Source organism: Rhipicephalus microplus, chromosome X (assembly GCF_043290135.1).
Source record: "Rhipicephalus microplus isolate Deutch F79 chromosome X, USDA_Rmic, whole genome shotgun sequence".
Lineage (NCBI taxonomy): Eukaryota > Metazoa > Arthropoda > Arachnida > Ixodida > Ixodidae > Rhipicephalus > Rhipicephalus microplus.
Window position 1 is genome coordinate 237,422,185 of NC_134710.1, and position 21,352 is coordinate 237,443,536.

At 43.6% G+C, this 21,352-nt stretch overlaps 2 protein-coding genes across 2 annotated transcripts in view; both read right to left on the bottom strand.

Annotated features, from left to right (window-relative positions):
* The window catches only part of LOC119187779 (uncharacterized), a 353,057-nt gene extending 344,977 nt beyond the window's left edge, over window positions 1-8,080 (bottom strand). The window contains exon 1 of the mRNA XM_075881459.1: window positions 7,564-8,080. Within this exon, the coding sequence (XP_075737574.1) occupies window positions 7,564-7,665 (102 nt within the window). The 5' untranslated portion in view covers window positions 7,666-8,080. The remainder of the gene's footprint in view (window positions 1-7,563) is intronic.
* A 6,583-nt stretch (window positions 8,081-14,663) lies between these two features.
* LOC142775194 (uncharacterized) overlaps window positions 14,664-21,352 on the bottom strand; it is a 119,577-nt gene continuing 112,888 nt past the window's right edge. The window contains exons 3-5 of the mRNA XM_075876539.1: window positions 16,620-16,964; window positions 15,219-15,304; window positions 14,664-14,855 (exon numbers count right to left, since the gene is read on the bottom strand). Of these exons, the coding sequence (XP_075732654.1) occupies window positions 14,664-14,855; window positions 15,219-15,304; window positions 16,620-16,964 (623 nt within the window). The remainder of the gene's footprint in view (window positions 14,856-15,218; window positions 15,305-16,619; window positions 16,965-21,352) is intronic.

Sequence of the window (21,352 nt, forward strand, 5' to 3'; positions counted from 1 at the left end):
AAAAATATCTCCAAGGAGGTGAAAAAAAACTAAATTGTTTAGTGTACACTTCAGAAGTGCGATATTTCGTACGCAGAAATGACTAACAACTTAGCGAGTCAGTGAAAATGATGTTCATATAATTGGTTGCTAATATTCTTCATTTACTGTAAAAAGCATGTAGGATAGACGTTCTGATCTCACGAAGCACCAAACAAACACACTAAACACGTTGGCTACAGTCCGGCTGGTTTTGAGAAGCGCAGAGACACTCAAATCTATGCGTCTAAACAATAAATTGCAGATATGTCACCAAAATTACTTATGACATAAAGAAAAAAACGCCCGATTGCCGTCTGTCAATGCGGTGTATAGTGGCAAATAAAGACAAAAAAAGTGAGTGTGTGTTTGCCTGACTTCTGATGAAGTATGTTCTGTGTACTTTACTGGTGATAATGTCATACATTAACGAAAAAAAAAGTGAGTGTGGTGTAGTGGATAGTGTTGTAGGCTAGCAATGTGTAGTACGTCTAGAAGTTGAAGGTTCGAATCTCACTTCATTGTGTTTTTTTTTCACAATATTCTTTTTCGTAGTGTTCGTATTAAGCTATTCTTACAATCCGCGCACGCGGAAATCCGTCATGAACAACCAAAAAGCCCGATTTCGGCTCAAGTTCTGCCTTTTTTTTTTTTTCGTGATGCGTACTGTTACTTTCTTTGGTGGGGCATTGCTATTCTGCTTCGGGCAGCGTTATGCTACTCTGTTGAGGTGGAGTTCTTTGGCCCGTTCGGGGGAATCACTGTACTCTGCCTCAAGAAGAGGTGGTTTACTCTGGAAAAGAGAGTGAAATAACGGACGAGAAAGTACTCTTCCAAAAAGAGTGCAAAAAGAGTGCAAAAGAGGGCAATTCGTGCAAAAAAGCTGCGCAACTGTTGTTAAGAAGCCCAAAAAAGCGGAAATTTGTTATATTTTACCATTCTTGGAAACATTTCCGATTATAACAAATGTCTCTGAAATACGAAGGAGAGTTTTAAGTAATCGCTTTTATTTATGCGCAAAGCGTGCGCAACTATGGACGAAAGCACCAATTTAATTTTTAATATTTCTTCCAAGAGTCTACATTCGGCTGAATGGATATTTACCAGTGCATGATTAACGTTACTTTCTGACTTCTCCGGCTGAATGTTTGACTTCAAGACTAGAATACTCACGGTTATCGCCAAGCGGGCCAATAGCGATCGACAAGCGCGCTATTAGTGAGTATGATCACCAAAATGACTACGTTTGCTGGAAAAATGAACATAAGCAAAAAAAACGCGACTAGCCACTGGAAAATTCTACAAGCGCTGCGACAAAAAAAAGAGAATCCCAAATCCATTTATTATAAGCGGAACTTGCAGCGCTTCCCTCGTCTAAATTCAACAGCCGTGTCTCGGAATCAACTGCCGACCACGTGCTTAGCATCACAACGCCGTGTCCACTAATCCACCTCGGATAATAATCTCGGAGAAAAAGAAACGCCGAAAACGAGGGGAAAGATGTGCGTAAAGTTTGTTTGTTTATCGAAGTGAGTCATTCTTGATGTCACTATCTTCGACAAAATTTTGCCACACGAGTGCACAATGAGAAGACGAATGAGGTGGCAAGTACGGAGTGATGCGCGGTTCATTCATGTCAGCATTTTATGCGGTTTACTTTATCACTGGTGTTGGTCGTATGCTGTTGAGGTAGTTTCCCTCCTGGATGCGCATGAGATGCAGTATTTTTTTTTGCGTATGCATGGTGCAGATATCAATTTTCGCATACATGTTCGTTAGCTGTAAATTCATGATTCCTACTTGTAGCCTCGTACGTCTTCGTATTTTGATTATGCGCAGATCTACGAAGGCTTAGGCGACCAATTGATTGATTTGTGGGGTTTAACGTCCCAAAACCACCATATGATTATGAGAGACGCCGTAGTGGAGGACTCCAGAATTTTGACCAACTAGGGTTCTTTAACGTGCACCCAAATCTGAGCACACGGGCCTACGACAGCTTAGGTGACCAATACACTCAGCTCTATGTCTTATATCTTTAGAAATGAAAACAGATTGAACTTCACGTGACGGACGTGCGTAATGCGGGGCATGCTTCATTTGGTATAGACGGCTATATAGTTAACTTACGCGATGCCGTTAAAGAGCTTGTTTCGCCGATATTCCGGTGTCTGCTTCAGCGTCGTTGGTTCAGAGCGAAAAATCGGCATTGTTCGTGCGCTCGAATTTGAGGTAGGTGGGAAAAAATACAAACAAATTTTGGTGCCAGTGAAAATCACGCGCAGCCCTTCTGCGTGACAATCGGGTTCTACACGTAGCCATGCCAGTGCTACACATTGCCTCTTAAAAAAAAAACGGCATAAGAACGTCAATCTAAAAAAAATAGTACTACTTAAGGAATGTAAACTTATCGACTCCGTGGTCAAGCTTTCACACAAGGTGCCGGTCGGCAGGCGCACGTGGTCGAGGTTGCCTGTTTATTGCGCGGTAAAATCCTAGAGTCGGACCATGTGTCATTACATGTGAATTATGCAACGAGTACCAGCTCCACACAAAGTGTGCAGCTGCACGTATACATGACACCCTGCGGACACGTAGATAGTTTACACAAGGAATAGTTTGCAAAAAGGAATAATTAAGGCGTGGAGATCATTCCCTGACTTTACTTTTAGAAGGCGCAATCTAGGATAGTTCGAAACGGCCAATGTTACGCACACGGACGTTCCTTTCTTTGCGGCACGGTCGAGGCATTTATCGGGAACCGAAGCCAGGTTTACGACGGAAAAGGCGATGCCCGCGAGACCCCTTTACGCTTTCGTGTTCTACTATTTAAGGCGAAGCTCAAGCATCCTTCAAGTTTTTGCAACCGCTACAAAGGAGGCACGAAACTACTGAAATTTCCACATTGATTTCATTGGACCATCAATATAGGCTCTAAACCCCGATGAACGTACTCACAGAAAAGCTATAAAACGGAAGCTTAACAAACAAAAATTCTCCTCTGGAGCCCCTCCTGTGATCATTTCAATTAGCGGGACTATATGTGACATACATATCCTGAGGGGTTGAAGGAAACCGCCACTGACCGACCAGAAAAAATTTCGAGACGCTTTCATACGCGCTCCAGCAAGCGTGAATAACGTATTCGGTGCGTACTGCGCGCTGTTCGAAGCCCTGATTTATGAGCGTAAGTGATCAGTGTTTTTTTTTTCTTCTTTTTCTAACACCGATCATAATAAATAGTGCTTCCCAATGTTGCGTGTTAGGCGCGCATCTTGTCATTTCTGCCAGTGGCGCTAGAACGTAAGGAAGAAGAAAAAAAAGCTACACATTTGCTTAAGTGAATATCAGCAAAAAAAACATCTCTCTATGATGTTCGACACATTTTCAGTCCTAATGAAAAATTGGTAAAAAACACAAAAACACAGATAAAAACACAAGACTAAATAAAAGGACAGTAAAAACAGCCTACTGTTCTTTTGATTTTCCATGATTTTTTACGTCTTCAAGTTGGTGTTTCTTTCTTCTTTTTCTTCTAAGCATTGCAAAAGCAACGCACGCCAGTATTCCAACAAGCTCCTCTGAATGTGATACTATTACTAGTACTTTCAATTCGTTGAGTTTTACAACAGTTGTCTGAGTAATTCGCGATTAGAATGAGAAAATATAGTCCAGTTACCTCACTCCACTCTACAACTGCATGAGAAAACAATGCGGCATTGTGTTAATGTTACACCAGCGATCGAAGTTCGATAGGCTTTGGTGCATTGTGTAAACGCGCTTCTTGGTTCGGAATGGAAAAAAGTGCGACCCTTGGCTGACTAAAAAGGATACGAAGCGCATTTAGGAACTTGAATTCACTCAACCCTGCTATAGTTTTCTGAGATAGCACGTATTTGGTCGAGTTTGTCTTGATTGATTGATTTATTGGGTTTAACGTCCCGAAACCACCAAATGATTATGAAAGACACCGTAGTGAAGTGCTCCGGAAATTTCGATTACCTGGAGTTCTTTAACGTGCACTCAAATGTGAGCACACGAGCATACAGCATTTCCTCCTCAATCGAAAATGCAGCCGCTGCCACCGGGATTTAATCCCGCGACCTGCGCGTCAGCAGCCGAGTACCTTAGCGCTAGACCACCGTGGCAAGGCATTCGATTTCGTCTTCCGCGATTTGTAAGTGTATTTAGCAGCAGACCTAAATTTACCTTCACTAAGAACATTCCTTCATAGATCACTACGACTGCATCCGCATTTACTTCAGTGAGTCTGGGTGACGATGCATGTTATACAGTTGTCCAAATTTAACTATTTTTATCTCTTTTACACTGTCCCTCAACGTACAACTTGCGCCATCTACGGTGGCATATAACATTAACGCTTACGAGCCCCTGAAAAGCGATTCCTTTGCGCGCATTCAAGAGGTGCAACTATAGTCAAAGAAATGTTCACTAACATCCTAGAGGCAATCCCACGATTCTTTTAATGTGGAAGACTATTCATTCCAACCACTGTTACTACACTTTCAGCTCATGTAAATGAAGCTATATATGAGAGGCGCCTGATCGAAACTGAAATGCGGTACCCCGCGTGGCCAGAGGACGCAAAAGAGGAGGATAACGGAAGTCACAAACGTGTCAGCGCTTTCAACGAAAGCCCGACCATTCCCCCCTAGGTTAGTTTTACGTGCACTGTTCAGGTTATTCAAGTACGCGGGCCTACATATACAAGAAACTGAAACCGACACCTACGAACCTTATTGGTATATGCGGTTCACCTTCGTCGTTCCGTTTTTAATATCATTTTACGCCTTACCTTTATATCACGTTACCCTCTTTCTTATGGGCATTGTCACCTATCAGAGCTCCCTCTGGTTAATCTTCCCGTCTTTGTGTATACGTACATCATCTCTATCTTCTGCATAAAAACAACCAACACTGGCTCATGGATATGGTATAGATTAGCCGGAGCATGTTTTGGTGCATCAATGACTGCTATCTGGTGTTTTGCGTGGTCGCAAAGAGCTACGGGTGTGCGATTATTCGAGAATTTCGAATAATGAATCAAACAACCTTCTAATGGTTTCTCTAACGAATAGAGCATACTCGAAATACGGATTTTATTTTACTAATAAGCGCCTAGAGGAATACCCCAAAATAACGAAACGCTAGAACAACGAGGTATTTATATATATATATATATATATATATATATATATATATATATATATATATATATATATATATATATATATATATATATATATATATATAACTTAATCACAAAGGTGCATGCAGTCAAAGCTTGTACAGAACTATAGACGCTTTATGGACCATGGATGAGGGCACTTCTGCTTAAACTTTAGGTGTCGCCGAAGCGAAAGTGTGATCACTGCACTATCATCACCCCGAGAACAGTGGTATGGTTAGCGTTTGTACAGTGGTATGTTGAAACGTTTGAAGGTGATATATTTATTTTGTTCTGAAATTTTCTTAGAAATACGTACATCACCAAGGAACGTCCATTGATGAAATTATGTATTTCTATTACTGTGTTAGGCTAAGTGAGTTTTCACTCTTCTTCAGCTGCATAGCATCAGCCAGTTCTTGCATTGATCTCTATATGGGTAATTTCTGAACGCAATCACAAGAATAAGAGCACACGCAAGCATTGAGTTTGCGTAAATTGTTCTTGAAGATACGCCATTCAACACTGATGCCTACCTGCCTTTGGTGATAAGGCCTATGCCGTGATAAATAGTTCATCGGTTCCTTGAGGCTTATGAATATTTATTTCAAACGATATTCTGCAGAATTCTAAATTAGGCAGTTTTGAATATGTTCGCCTTACCATTCAAATAGAATTCAATTCGAGGTCATCGGTTCGATTCTGAACTTCACTATTCGCACACTCCGACCAAGAGCGCTTCCTTTTTGGTGGTCCCTTTCGCGACAAAAGCTCTGATGTAATGCGAACAACCGACTTGCTAAGTGTGCAGTGGGTATCCGCACCCGTGAAAAATCCTTTCAAAATCACAACACATCCCTCTTCATTAATACCTAAGATCTGCCGACTCAACCTTGTGCCTCGGTTTGCAAAAAAGTAAGTCCCGCTCATACTGTTAGCGCAAGCCAAATCTGCTATTCTGCCACATACCATTCTAATAGGCTTGAATGGATTTGGTTCCCACAAAACAAAAGTGCGTGTACGCGAAGTTTGTGGAATAGACTGTCAGTTAACGAACGGATCGCAAAGAAACTGCTTTGTGTCCAAACAGGCATCTTTTGTTTTTCTCTATTCCTCCAGAAAAAGCAAGGCCCCACTACGGAATGTATCGTTGCCTTACATCTGCGTGCTTTGATGTGAAGTAGTTTGCTGTTGGTGAAAGGCTTTGCCTAAGACGCATTCACACGATAATTTAGAACAATCTTGTTCGTTAAACTTTTTCTCCCTTTCCCCGTCAATATTTGTGTTGACAGGATCAAAATGTATTGCCGTTTGAAGCTTAAAAATGTTTCAGTCAAACCAAAGCGGCCGCGCATGTTATCCTACACCGTAAACCATGCAGTTTGCACCCTCGAGGATGCTCGCCTTGTCTATAGCTAACACTCTACAATAGAGGTGTGTTGACAAATTAAAACATCCTTATTGTAGGGCGTTAGTTATACACACGCAAATCACCCTTAAGGGCGCAAGCTGGTTTACGGCGTACAGTCTGTGGCATCTGGCACGCAACTACTAACTGAAACGCGCACAATGCATCTGACGTCTCTGCTCCAGGTCACGAAGGTAAGTTTCGGGCACACAAGAGATCCAGGGGCCAGCAAGAAACTTGAACCTATCTGTAAGTGTACGCATGCACAAACACACACACGCATGGACACGACCTATTCATACATACACAAGCGCATGTAATTACACGAGCTTAGTCGTATGATTAATTGCGCTTGCTTTTGCACTCACTCATACATTGTCCTAAAAAATTTTTCCTACATAAGGCATGTATGTTATCTTTACTTTAATTATAAAACTCCTGCCATTCTTTTTACATCCCCACTAAACATAACTTCCTTTTTTTCTGTTTTGTCTTACGACCTTGCTTCTACCATTCTGCTGTGTCATCTATTCTAATTTTCTTTTTATTCAGTCTATGGCACAGTCACCTTTATAAGTTCGCAAAGTCGTTTCAAATTCGTTGCTATATTGACTTCGAACATAACTGCTTCGCAGCATGTGCACATACTGACATGCATATACCACATCTTTTCAGCAAATTGTCATCAATAAAAACGTAGCTTTTGATACTACTAATATTATAGGTTTAGCGCTTTTATTAGCGACAGCTTACGAATTTCTAGTGATGCGCACAGAGATTGCACGAACTTCCACGAAAACATGCGTAAAGTTCTATTGCATTTCATGGCACACCCGAGCAGCATCAAAACTCGTGGTAGAGACCCGACAGGTGTCCAGGTGCGTTCGCTAAGCGCCACGCCGAACAAATAGACGAGTTACACACTAGGACCAGTACAGCGTGAACTCACCCTAAGCATGTCGAAGCGCTTCCTTGGTGGCCTCTTGACGAACAGGTAGCCCTGCTTAACGATGTCACCGGACGAAGAACCACAGAAGCCTTGGTCAGCCATGGGCAATCAGAGGAGGGACAGTAGACAACAATTGACTGCCGTCACCCGCAGAGGTCTTTCGATGAACGCAACTGTAGGGGGCAAGTCCACTCTAGAGTTGCGCCGACTCACAGACTAGTGATCGAGTTCGCGAACTACTGTCACTCCACTTGGAAGCAGCTAGCGCACAAGAACGCTCCCAGGGTCAGCGATCCACCAGTGACACACGCGCACAGGCTGAAGCCCGGTGAGGGGAAGCGTGGTGTCGGCCTAGCTGAGCGCGCGAGTGGTGGCCGAGAAGCGCGCGTGGCGAGCGACGCGCGCGGAGTACGTTTATCTACTGTGGCGGGCTGGTGAGTTCCTCGTTGCTGCCGCCACCGCCACCGCCGGCGCTAGCGCACGCGCGCACGTTGCTTGCCTCTGTTTGGCCGCGCGGCTTAACCGAAACCTCCGCCGCACTCTTGTCAAAGCTCCCGCGCCGGCGCGGTTGCGCAGTTGCGGAGGCGCGTCAGGCGCGCGCCGACCGCGAGATGGCACAGCGCCGCCCCGTGTTGGCGACGTGAAGGAGCACCGGCTGCTCCCCTCTGGTGGCCTGTACAGCGCCTGGCGTGTTTCTCTCGCCGGCCACGTGTTGCTAACCGTGCTCGCAAATGTTTTAGAGGGCGCTGTGGGGATAGTGCAAAGTGCTGCAGTATGTGCAATTCGTTCAGAGATGAAAAATATTCGTCAACATGGGGTGCCACTGGTTGCAACGTTTCAACAAGCGATCTTCTCATCTTCAAAAGCGGCAAATGCCTATATTAGTGCGTGTATGAGACGTGCATCCAAGTGACTCGGGCATACTACTCAAGCCTCAAGAATATTTTATGGCTTGACCATCGCATGACAGTGATAACTGTTGCCGCGTCCCAATAATGCAACCCCGCCGCGGTGGTCTAGTGGCTAAGGTACTCGGCTACTGACCCGCAGGTCGCGGGATTGAATCCCGGCTGCGGCGGCTGCATTTCCTATGGAGGCGGAAATGTTATAGGCCCGTGTGCTGAGATTTGGATGCACGTTAAAGAGCCCCAGGTGGTCGAAATTTCCGGAGCTCTCCACTACGGTGTCTCTCATAATCATATGGTGGTTTTGGGATGTTAAACCCCACATATCAATCAATCACATTAATGCAAAGTGACAAGCTCTCATACCATGGTGAGGGCATAATCGGCCTGCACCAAGGTGAATGAAAAAAAAATCACAGGTTGTCAAAGATTCTCCGCACAGAAAGCTAGAGGCAAGTACAATTCTATTGGCAATGTTCATAGACTGTCGCGCCGCCTAGCAGAATTCCGGGGCGTCCTCCCATGGAGGATCAGTAGGCAGACGCTCCCGATGCTGCCTCGTTCGGCGTTGCTAGCCACAGTGTTAACGCGTTAGCAATAAACGAACAGAAACCACTTTGTATGTTTTGTGCATCAGTTAATATACCGGACCGTTCGTGAGACGATAAATCTGATTCGTTCTTGTGAGACGCGAAGTTCTCGTGTAATACGCGGCAACTCAGGCTTTCGATTATAGCCCGCAGAGTACACAGATCAGCTTTGCGAGATTTTCTGCAGCCACTTTGGATAGTTGAATGTTAATGTCTGACCATTTTAGTTAAAACTCGCCTTGTTTTACGTGCGTATAGCATTCTTCAGTGCTTTTGTCGTGCAAGAATCTCATGACTTTCATTGTACGCGGAAAGTAGCGTAGGCTCCCGATTTGCGCTTCTAAACCTTGGCCTGCGCTGAGCCGCTTGTTTTTTACGTTCTTTGATAGGTGGCAGCACACTGCAAGCGATTCCTTTTTTTGCCTGGTGCCTGGTATCAGCAAGGTATCAGAGCGAAATGTTCTCCGCATTCCCAGATAACTGTGGTGAGTGACGCGGCGTGGGTGTCGTGTATAGGGAATGACGCGTTGTTGGTGCTATCAAAGTCGTTTGGCGGAAAGAATTCCTCGGATTATTTTACGCAGTGATATTCAAAGACACCATCTTGACGTTGAGGATTCTGCACTGGTGGCTGTCAACGCGCTGAGAGTGACAGTGACAATGAACGATCAGCTGCTAGCTCACGGGGACCGAGCTGCACTTCCAGTCGCCTCGTGCGTTAATATTTTTTTCACGTTCGTAAATCCCTTTGATTGTATTTATTGTATAATCTCCTTCAGCGAGCTCAAAATAAAAGCATACTTTTTCTTATGCATTGAATGTATCCCAATTACAGTGGATATTACAAAGCACTGCATGCCGCAAACACGCTAGAGCTCGACCAGCGAAGCGAAATGGTTAGAGCAGTGAAATATGCAATTACGACTACAGGCCACGCTAACTTCTCCTGCGCTTCACTGGTGTCGTTCCAAGGATGTTGCGTTGCGACAAATTTTTGCAATTTAGATGTTGCAAAAAGCGTACGCGTGTATTCGTTTCACTGTCCTTGTTTCGAATGTGCTGATGAAACCTGCAACACCAAAATGCTGGGAATGGCGTACTGTTAGAATCTGACCATGGCTGTGACACAAGTGCTACTTAATGGGAAGTTAAATGCTTGTGTTTTGTTGACGAAGCATCTACATGATTCTTACAGTGCAAGTAATGGCGACGTAATATGTTTGCAAATCATCGCAACGTTAAACATTCGTTGCAGCCGTCCCGGCACACTATTCGCTAGTGGCCTACTACTGCGGCAAATCTGTCAGACAGGCTATAGGCACCAGTGATCGCGGAGTGCCGTTCAGTTCAAACGTGAATTCTGGTTCACGCAGTTTTCTGTAGCACGCACAGGATTACGCAAAGCATCGTTGATACACGGACGATCAGCTGACACCACCACCCTTCGCACTGCGGCAAGAAATGAGGCAGCGAACATTCAGCAGTTCCTATTGGTTGGGAAAGTACTTTGGTTCAATATACATTCATTTTACGATCAAGAGTTCATCCGGTTAAAGCAGCACGGGGAGTATATGTTCGCGCGTCCTACCTTATGCGAGTTCGCGGGTTGATCATCCTTCAGCAGATATCTTGGATTGCACGGCGTGCCACCTATAGGCGTTGGGAATTGCGAATAATCTCAATTCGTTTAATTAACGTGCACAATTGCATTGAAAATAGAAGAGGCGGGAAAAAAATGATGCGTTGTTTTCATCGCGAGCCACGAACTCTTGGGATTCAACGTTGGGAAACCAGCTTCTCTGTATACGTTACCTAGAAAGCGTGAGCAACGGCCTCAACATAGACCAGGCCATCCTATAATATCCAGAACTTGTAACTGCCTTCGAAACTGCAATGCACAATAGCGTACTTAAGGGGTTGCACACTGGGCCCATACTCTCCCTCCCCCCATCCCCCCCCCGAATTTTCGCGCCACACAGTAAAAATTTTTACACACAGAAGGGTGTAAATGAGCTTGTCCCGTGGACGACACCCTAAGGGTGTTAATTCAGCACCTTCCAAAAAGGGTGCTTTACCATGCACCCTTAGAATAGGGTGTACATGTAAAAAACTGTAGGGTGTTAAAAAAACACCCTTAAGAAATGGTGCCTTCGATGTCCATCACTTTTTTAGCACCCTCTGAGGAGGGTGCGAGAAGGGTGCACAAGGGTGTTGAGTGCCCATGGCAGGGGTGGCGAATACTGCCACCAACAGATATCAGCATGCGCTGATTAAACACTACTTGAAGAAAGTGGTCCTGATTATCGATGGCGCACCACCTGTCGAGCTCCATTCATTGCGTGTGGGCAAAAATATAAACGCGTACAATCGTGTATGAACTTGTGCTGGATCTATATATACTTCAGTGTATATGCATAATGTGCGTTACAGAAAATGAAGCCTTGCTGCCCTTGCATATTGCGTTTATTTAATAGGCAAATAAAACATAAACTTTTCTTCTGCCACACAACTTTTTCACCAGATATACGTTCACGTATACGTACACTACACATGCAACACCTCAAATGTTTATTATATCATTTCAGTTTCACTTTATTGACAATTCTTTGCAACATACAATTACACTGGTTTCAGTTTAGTATACTGCTTCAAGTACATAGAGACTACAAATGAAATACACGCTAATATATCCCTATAATTCTTTCAAGTATCTACAATCCCAGTGGTTTCCAGTTTAATACTCCTTCGTGTACACAATCGGTTAATAGGAATGAAATACAGGCAAATATATACTTATGATTCTTTCAAATATATACAATCACCATGATTTCACTATATACGCCTTCATGTACACAACCTATCCCAAGAAGTTATGCACACAAAAATGTATACCTATAGTGTTTTCAGTTGTATACAATCACAGTGGTTTAAGCTTTGTATTCCTGGATGTATAACAATTGGTTATGAGAAATGATGTACATGCAAATGTATACGGGTTTTCGCACATATAACTTTAGCGAATACTTAAGAAACCAATACAATGATCAGAAACACAATATGCTAAAAACGAACACAAAACTGAGTCAGGACACACAAAAAACAAAAGAGGTAATGCATAATTATGGCTAATGACACAGCTGGGTCACTTTATGCCAAATGTCCCAGCCATTTTGGCAACCATCTCAAATGTATTCGAAAAACTCGTGCTGCATTGAAAATAGTGAACTTCTGGAATATTTAGGAGAGGAAAAATATTTGGTCACGTGGCTGCCTTCTGAACTTTCCTGAATGCCGTCTAGGTGTTGTATGTGAAAAATTTTATTTTAAAAGCACCACTCCTTCTTTCCATACGAAACTCCGTCTACGTGTTACGTAACAAGAGCTTAATTTGGGAAAGTTGGTTCATCGTGGTTGTGTGCTAGTCACAGCGCGACAACTTTAGGAAGAGACAGAAAGGACAGGAAAGAGCACAGACTGTCAACTGAATTTAATGAATGTGCTACGAGCGCTTTTATACGGAGTACAAGAACCGTGTTCATGCGCGACGACACGTGTGAGCACTACAAAATAATTTTAACTGTGAAAAGAATACTCCCTCTCGGAAAGGATAAGTGAACGTGTAGTGATGCACTGATCATTGGTTTACCTGATAAAAAATATTTCTACAAACGTTAAATTGGCATTAAGTAAACCTATTCTCGTGACAAATGGGGCAAGATTGACTATTCCTGTTGCTGTTTAGTACACACACTTTTGAAAGCTTGCAAGGGGTGGAAAACAACACGCTAATATCATATCTGCTGGCTAATGTTCTAGTTGTGAGACACGTGATGTGGTATAACATGCAAAGGTTTTGGTCATTGTTTTTTGTTAGTCCTGTCTTCTTTAACTTTACTTTCTGCAGGAGGGTTTTTAAACGGGTGTGAAGATTCTGTTGGGATACCCAGCATCTTTTAGTCTTTTAATCTGGTTTTTAAGCCTGACCTCACCCTTGTGCTAACATGACTTCTGAAGGTGGCCTGAATACATGTGGTATCAATTCCTCTTTCTATTCATTTTGAATGCCCACTATCAAAAGGCAGAACATTCTTAGCACTCCTGGGCTGATAGCACCAGCCAATACCCCAACAGCATCATCACACTTGTTTGCGAAACCCTCCTGCAGAAAGTAAAGCTAAAGGAAACAGGACCAAAAGAAAAAGAGAATGACCAATCACCTTTGCATGTCAGATGGTACTACGTACATGAGGTGTCTCACAATTTTAGGAAAAGAGCCAGCAGATATGACATTGTTTTCCACCTCTTGCAAGCTTTCAAAAGTGCATGTACTTACAGCAACAGGAATAGTCAATCCTGCACCATTCGTCACTAGAATAGGTTTACTGAATGCCAATCTAATGTGTATGAGATACCGCTAACACGTGGAAAAGTAGACATAGGACAAACTGGGCAATGCTTCAATTATCAAGCAAGACAGCATGCTTCAAATGTTAAGAAGGGCTATAGTAATCTCATGACCGGACACCGTAAAGAATGTAAGTGTAGTCCTAGGTTTCATAAAACACGGTTTTTGAAAAAAAAAGCAAGCAGAAAAATGAGAGATTTTAGAACTCTTTATCAGGAAGGCCAAGGATCAATGCATCAGTACATCTTCACTTATCTTTTCCGAAAAAGAGTATTCTTTTCTCGGTTAAAATTATTTTGTCATGGTCACACATGTGTTGTTGCAGATGAGCCCTGGTCTTGTGCTCAGTATAAAAACGCTCGTAGCACCTTCAATAAAATTCAGTTGACAGCGCTCTTTCCTGTCCTTTTTGCGAGAAGATTTTTATTACAGAAAAGAATTTCATGCTCTTACAGTTTAGGTATAATGATGAGTTTTCATTGTATCACAACATGGAGCAAATTGCATCTCAATACGGACAAAAATCATGATTTTGTGAAATTCGTGATATTTTCTCGTATATTTCAGCAGCTTGAGAGGTATAAAGATGTTTTTTCCTCAGAATATACCTTCTTTGGAGTAAGTATTCACTGGTCAGATATTCATACAAAGTGCAATATTGCAATAAAAAATGCAAACATAACACATTTTGGCTTTATTCTTGGAAGCGAATGTGGCAAAAAAATTGCACTATTATTATTGAGTTTCAAATACCTTACAGAAGCACATTTACTTAACAGGTAGACCGAATCTGTTTTAGAAAAAATAAGCGGTAGTTTTAAAACAAAATTTTCCACAAACTTCACACAGACGGCATTATGCCAAGAAGTTATAAGCCAGCCACATGAACAAAACTTTTTTTCTCGCTGAAGTATTCTAGCAGTTCACTGTTTTCAACGCAGTAAGTCAGCACATTTTTTTTTTTCAAATACAATTCAGATGGTCGCCAAAGTGGCTGGGACGTTTGGCATGGAATGGTCCAGCTATATTTAAGCAAAATAACTAACACAAATAACAATATTTGTTCATCTACCATGAACACACTAGAAAAAGTTGTTCAGGCATTGTGACACTAATATTTTCAGCGTCGTACTGCCTGAACAACTTCTTTGATAAACTCCAAACTCACGCCGAGAAAAAGCCGCTCAATCACAGTGGATCTTAAAGGCCTTGCGGCCGTAGACAATGTTGAAAATTAAAAAAAATCAACTCATCAGTGCTGTCACTCCTTCCTTCTTCGTCATTACTGACACGGAAGATTTTTCGGTTATCCATGTGGAGGTTCAGGAAGTAGGCTTGCTCTAGGCTGGCTCCAGGGTAGACTACGCAGGACGTCAGCGGCACCCTCTCATCCTGTAATAAGAGCAAATATGACTTCTCATAAAAAATTTTCGTGCTGTTCTGGCAGCACCATATATAAAGAATGTGTAGTGTGTATCCTTCGAAATGGCGTGTAAATGACATTACACTGAACTCGAAGCATACAACCCATACATTCCAATAATTTCGTATGATAAAGATAAGAGTTTTCCAGCATACAGCGAATTCCCGAAATGAGGTGAAGTGTAAGACTACAGCTCAAAAATGGCACTTACGAAAGCCTGAACTCACTTAAGAATCAAATTCCTTCTAGGGTAGTGAGCCAGTGGGAAAAACAATTCTTAAAGTACAACGTTTAGAACATGTAGCATTAATCAAAACGCACAAGAAACTTACCTCTTTATGTACAAACAGTGAAGACATCTCTGCTTTCTCTTTTACATGAGAACAAATGATCTTGGGCGTGGCACTAGCGAAGAGGTCTGCAAAAAAAAGTAAAAGATTTACTTACTTAAATCACGCCTCTAACAATCTGAGGAATTGTTACAAGTCACCAATCAGTGCTATTCTGACTGCCTCTATAAGGGCATCAAAAATGAACAATTTTCTCGTTCTTTCTACTCTCACAAGACGCTCCGTCAATGGAATCTAATCCAAATTTGACGCTGTGCTTCCTATTTGCCTGCTTTCTAGACGTAGGGCTACAAACATTTGTTTTGTTCACCTAATCTAGCACAGAATTTCGTGATCTATAATTCAATCATCTTAATTCATTGTAATTTGATAAAAGATGTGATAGCTCGTCCAGTTTTTAAAGAGTTGCGGGCCTGCAACAGGCACTGCCTTGCACGTATGAAAGTACTTCTTTTAAAAAAAATTCAAAGCTTGCTTTCAGAAAAAGCGTCGGGCATATTTCGACAACCAAGCCCATCCTCTGATGGCAATCAGGGGCACGCTATTAGCGATTATTGACTACGAAATTTACAAACGTAACCCATGCCTGAATACTCAGTTAAACACAATCACGCAAGTAAGAGCGCTCGAACGACACCAACGCGCGCGGACGCCGACTACGTTGCAGCAGCCATGACTTATGCTAGAGAAACCGCACATAGCTCCAACAGTCACGTATACTCTCTCGATTCTGTTATAACGCCGAACATTATCGCAGATGAAAGCGAAGCACGAAAACAGCAAACAGAAACGAGGGAAAACAACGCACGGTGATGGCCACAACAACGCGCCTTTGGAAGTCTGCTAGATCTTTCCCTGTTGCTGGTGGCACTTGTCCTAAATAGCTTAAAGGACCGAGGCGCACGTGCTGGGAGCATCGCGGCATATCAGCACCTCCAACTATACCATCTATAAGCAAAAAAAAAAGCCATTTCGTACAGTGCGCCTCTGTACATAATTTTTGCTTTTTCTTTCTTTTTTTGCGCTTACACCTACAGAAGCACGTTGCACATTTGACTATTAATAGAAATGTTATTACGATGTAGCCCAAAGCGCATCTTAAAACAATATCAATCACTTTGTGCAGTGTAGAGACAATGTGCGATCAGCAACTAATCCCGCCCTTGTTAAGTGATCACATCCCTCACTGTATGAGTGATGCAGGCACTTACACAACATCGCGCATAGCAGTGTGAACTCGTTAAGTCCCACGTTTAATCGGGCATCTGCAACAGGCCCGCGAACGCATGCTGTTGTAAATGGCTGGCAGCCTACTTCGGCAGAGCTGCTGCAGGCGCCCAGCTAGCGCTGCATGATTACTACCTAGGAAAACAGTACACTCACCGTTAACAGGCCCACGTTGTCCGTGTCCGCCACTCCATGAATATTCCTTAATCCGAGCGTCACTTCGAACACGGTGCCATGCGTGACCACCATTGAATATGCGCCTGTTCGCTAGAACACACACAGCGACCAAGACCCCCGACCAACGCAACGCATTTGAAAGACTGATGAGACAGAGAGGGCAACACTGAGAGAGAGAAGGAGGAGGCACTGGCGGCGGCGTGGCGGCGCCGCAGCTGTCGACGCAGGTGTTCGGTGACGCAACTCTTCGCTTATCTACGCCGCCGTTGTGGGAGCAACGCTGGCCGGGTTGAGCGGGGGGGGGGGGGGGGAGCGGCAAACCCGCTAAGACGGCGTCGAAAGGCAAACGCTATGGCGCATACGGCGGACGGCCGTTCAACGCGGAATGACTCCTTGTAAACGGCCACTCTCCTTCCAGCCAGTCACACAGCGACGCAGGTTATTTACCAGCCTCGGGTTCTTTGAGTATTTTGACGGAATGCGATTGCAGTGGGCGAAAAATAGTGAAGCAAAACTGGCGCAAAACAAAGTGCACCATGGAATGACCAGAAACAATAATTATTTCGTCCTCGGTGGCATTAGCGGGAGAGCATCGCTACACCTTTTTTCAGAGAAATTTCTTTTTGCATTGTCTGTGTCAGGCGATTCCGCGTATGGTGCCGCAAACACTGAATGCGTAGTCGAAGCTGGAACAAATTAATCCACAGTAGCGGATGTTTAGAAGGCTTGTCATGCACCACGAAACGTGCCAAGGTTGTTATAACAAACTTTTTGCTGACCACATGATCAGCACATAATTCCATATGGTTGCCCAATGAGCTAGCTAAGCACCTGTAGCAAAGGCAGTGCACGTTCTTGTTAAACGTTGTTAATATAAACGATGGTTGTGCATAAGTGCAGTGACAGCTTTCCGTGTTAATTGGTCATAACCCACGTTTTCGAGCGTAGAAGCGCCTCAACGGAGCTAATCAGTTACCACAGCAAGTTCGTAAGCAATGATGAGGTACGAAAATGTGCAGCTGTTTTCCATGTACTGAATAGTTAGTGTACAGTGCCTTGACCACCGCCATTTCTTAAGCCACCTCCCATATAGACTCCCAGTCTGAACAGGTGTGGGACCTTAAACACTAAAAAGCAGTGCCCCCCCCCGCACACACACACGAAATTTGAGGGCGCACGGGCTGATGCACACGCATACTTATTCACAGGCGCACACACATACACGTATACACACATACGGCAACACACACACGCGACCGTAAACGCACGCATGCATGGGCGTACACATGTGCACAGGCACGCTTAACACAAGCACGGACTCGCACATACACGCGCACGCACACATGCACGGGTGTACACACAATCGCGCTTACACGCGAACACATGCGCAGGCTCACGCACACACACCCATACTCGGGCGAACATTATGTTCCTGTAATAATCCACAGCAAACATGTAGCTTATAACCAACGCTAAGGTGAGCTTTCGTAACGTGGATTGCAGTTAATTGCCATTATAGATGAAACGCGATTTGCTTCTGCTGGCATTCTGCTGTATTCGGAGAGCACTTTCACACATTCTAAGTCAATTAGGCCGTCATTTAACGCAAGGTCCACATACTCGTGCAGTAGCTACGCTGCTCGGCCGCCAATCCGAAGGTCGCGGGTTCGATGCCGGCCGTGGCAGTCGAATTCTGATGAAGGCGAAAAGGTAGACACTGCGCGATATCAGCGTCCATTAAAGAACACCAAATGGTCAAAATCTCTAGAGCTTTCCACTACGACGACCCTCATAATCATATCGAGGTTTTTGAGACGTAAAATACCAAATATTTTAATTATGTGTTCTTCTTATGCTGCATATTCCATCTGATGAATAGTCACCTACACCCTTCTCAGGCACAAAAGCACCCTTAGAGCCTATTTTAGGGTGCTATCGAGGCAAGCACCCAAACAAATGGGTGCTTTTTTTTTCAATCGACCATTTATGGGTGTTGAAGGGTGTTGCAAAGGGTGCTTTCTCGTAAAAGCACCCTTTTTACCCCCTTTTGGGTGTAAAATTTTTTACTGTGCATGGCGCACATAGCGCAAAATGAACATTTGCTTCCGAGCATCCGCTTCAAATCAAGAAAGTGACCCCCTTTACCTCCCTCCACAAAAAAAAAACAAATTCTACCTACACTTTCGCTTTCCTGTGTCATGCTTTTGCCGACGTCTTCTACAGAGCAGTGCTGCAGAAACGTGATACATTTACTGAGTCATTGCGATTTTTTATCATATTGAATCGGTCTGCTAAGAGCTCATTCGCATTGCAAACAAAGAATATTACGGACTTCCTCAACCCAGGAAGAAACTACGAACTAAAGGGGACCATGTGTGTATGAGAAGTAGCGCTGGTGTTCACTTATGCTTCCAGATGTTCCCATTTGTATGTTTCCGTGTATGTTTCATTTGTGCGTGGAGTTGTGTATATGTTGTGTGCCGCTTAGGTTACCCCCCTAACATTTGCGTGTATTACCATGTAGAATTAACGCAGGCCTCCACGATTGTCTACTGATACACGGCGGACCATTTCGGAGGCGAAGGACCACCAGTTCTGATTTCGAGGAGCTCCACTGAGGGTTCTGTTCGGATCAGGAAAAGGCGGATTGCTGTAAACTTTTCGAACGTTTAGTTATGTTTTCCTTGTGGATAGCATGGATGAATGAATCTCATAATGCGTATAACGTCCCATAAAGAAAAAATGGCTTCACCCTGTGTCGCAAAGTCAGTCATCACATTTTACTGACAAGCATCTTCAAAAGCATCTTTAAAATTTTCAGCAAGTTCGTACTAATACTTCTCGTTAAATAAGTATTTGGAGTATAATCCTCATTTTCTTTATTAGTGTTTCGGGAAACATAAATTTTGGATTTAAAAAATTTTTATTGTGTGCTCCGGCAGCAAAGACACATTTATTAAAACTTTTTATTGGGAAGTGGCGGCAGAGGTGACGTCAGCTACTTTTTTTGCAGTTTTGGTACGGATAACGCGTTGCCTTTTTCTTTTGAGCTAATGTAATGTGGTAACGTGCTCTTTTTTCTCTTAGAGTAATGAGTAACGTGTTTAGTTACTTTTTTTTCATAACGCGTTCAACACTGCTTTATATGCATGCGCGAGTCTGTGCACTCCTCCACACCTGCGTGTGTGTTGTGCTTGCACGCGGGCTGTGATCACTCCATCTGTTAATCCACTTTCTATTCGTGAGGTGCGTTTGCAGAGGTCTCGTGTCATCGGTGAATTCCTTCAGGAAGCTTCTACAACGGGTCAAAAGTTATGGTCGCATTTTTTAGAAACCGTTACAACGGCTGCGGCGGCTGCATTTCCGATGGAGGCGGAAATGTTGTCAGCCCGTGTGCTGAGATTTGGGTGCACGTTAAAGAACCCCAGGTGGTCGAAATTTCCGGAGCCCTCCACTACGGCGTCTCTCATAATCATATAGTGGTTTTGGGACGTTAAACCCCACATATCAATCAATCAAACCCTTACAACTTTTGGCGCTGAACATTTTGCTCAGCTTTTCAAGTGATTCATCAAGGTCAAGTGTGCGAAGCACCGTCAACGTACAAAAAAGCACCTATCGTGCAAATTAGGCATTAAATTCACATAAGGTCATGATGCATACCCCAGTGACACATGCCCCTCGTGTGGACACACGGCGACACTCACACACATGCTTCGGTAGTGTAGAAACACTCCTCCCGACTCTACCTCAAACAAGTGGGAGAGGTCCCTTAGGAGCTCACTTGTCGCCGATCAGCAATGGGCCATTCAGCAGGCCCACGAAGCGGCCGCCAGGTGCTCCCTGTCGGTCCCTACGTGGGAGACGCCCGCTACGCGCTAAGCGCGTCCTGCAGGACTGAAATAAATTTTTTTCACTCCATTAATTCCTTATGGAAATGGAAATTACTCTACCTTCATATTCTTTGAAAACAGGGCAGACTGCCCCCCATAATATATATATATATATATATATATATATATATATATATATAAGGGAAAGAAGTGTATACCTAAGGGCTCGTTTTTCCGTGTATTAACACAATATTAATGAGATCTAACAGACAGTAATGCCAAGGAATGTACAGGGGAAGTTATTAGAACCAATGGAATGTAAATAAGAAGAAAGAAAAGTGGATTGAAAAATAACCAGCCGTGAGCAAGAATCCAACCTACGACCTTCGAATAACGCGTTCGATGCTCTAACCACTGAGCTACCACAGCGGCCTTCCCTCCTTCCACTTTTTTGGGTTTATATGTGAATTTAGAAGTAGGAGTGACAGTCAGCGCCGTCTATAAGCCAAGCGACGAGTGTGAAAGCACTGTTTTATGCGCATGTTTGGCGTCACGTAGCACGTGAACTTATTATGAGCGGGCAGGTGATTAATAGTCCCTCGTATACAACCTGAAAACACACCAAGCCTGCCAGTACGAGACCCTCGTTCAACGAAATAAGGGAAAGAAATGTATACCTAAGGGCTCCTTTTTCCGTGTATTAACACAATATTAATGAGATCTAACGGACAGTAATGCCAAGGACTGTACAGGGGAAGTTATTAGAATCAATGGAATGTAAATAAGAAGAAAGAAAAGTGGATGAAAAAATAACCAGCCGTGAGCAGGATTCGAACCTACGACCTTCGAATAACGCGTTCGATGCTCTAACCACTGAGC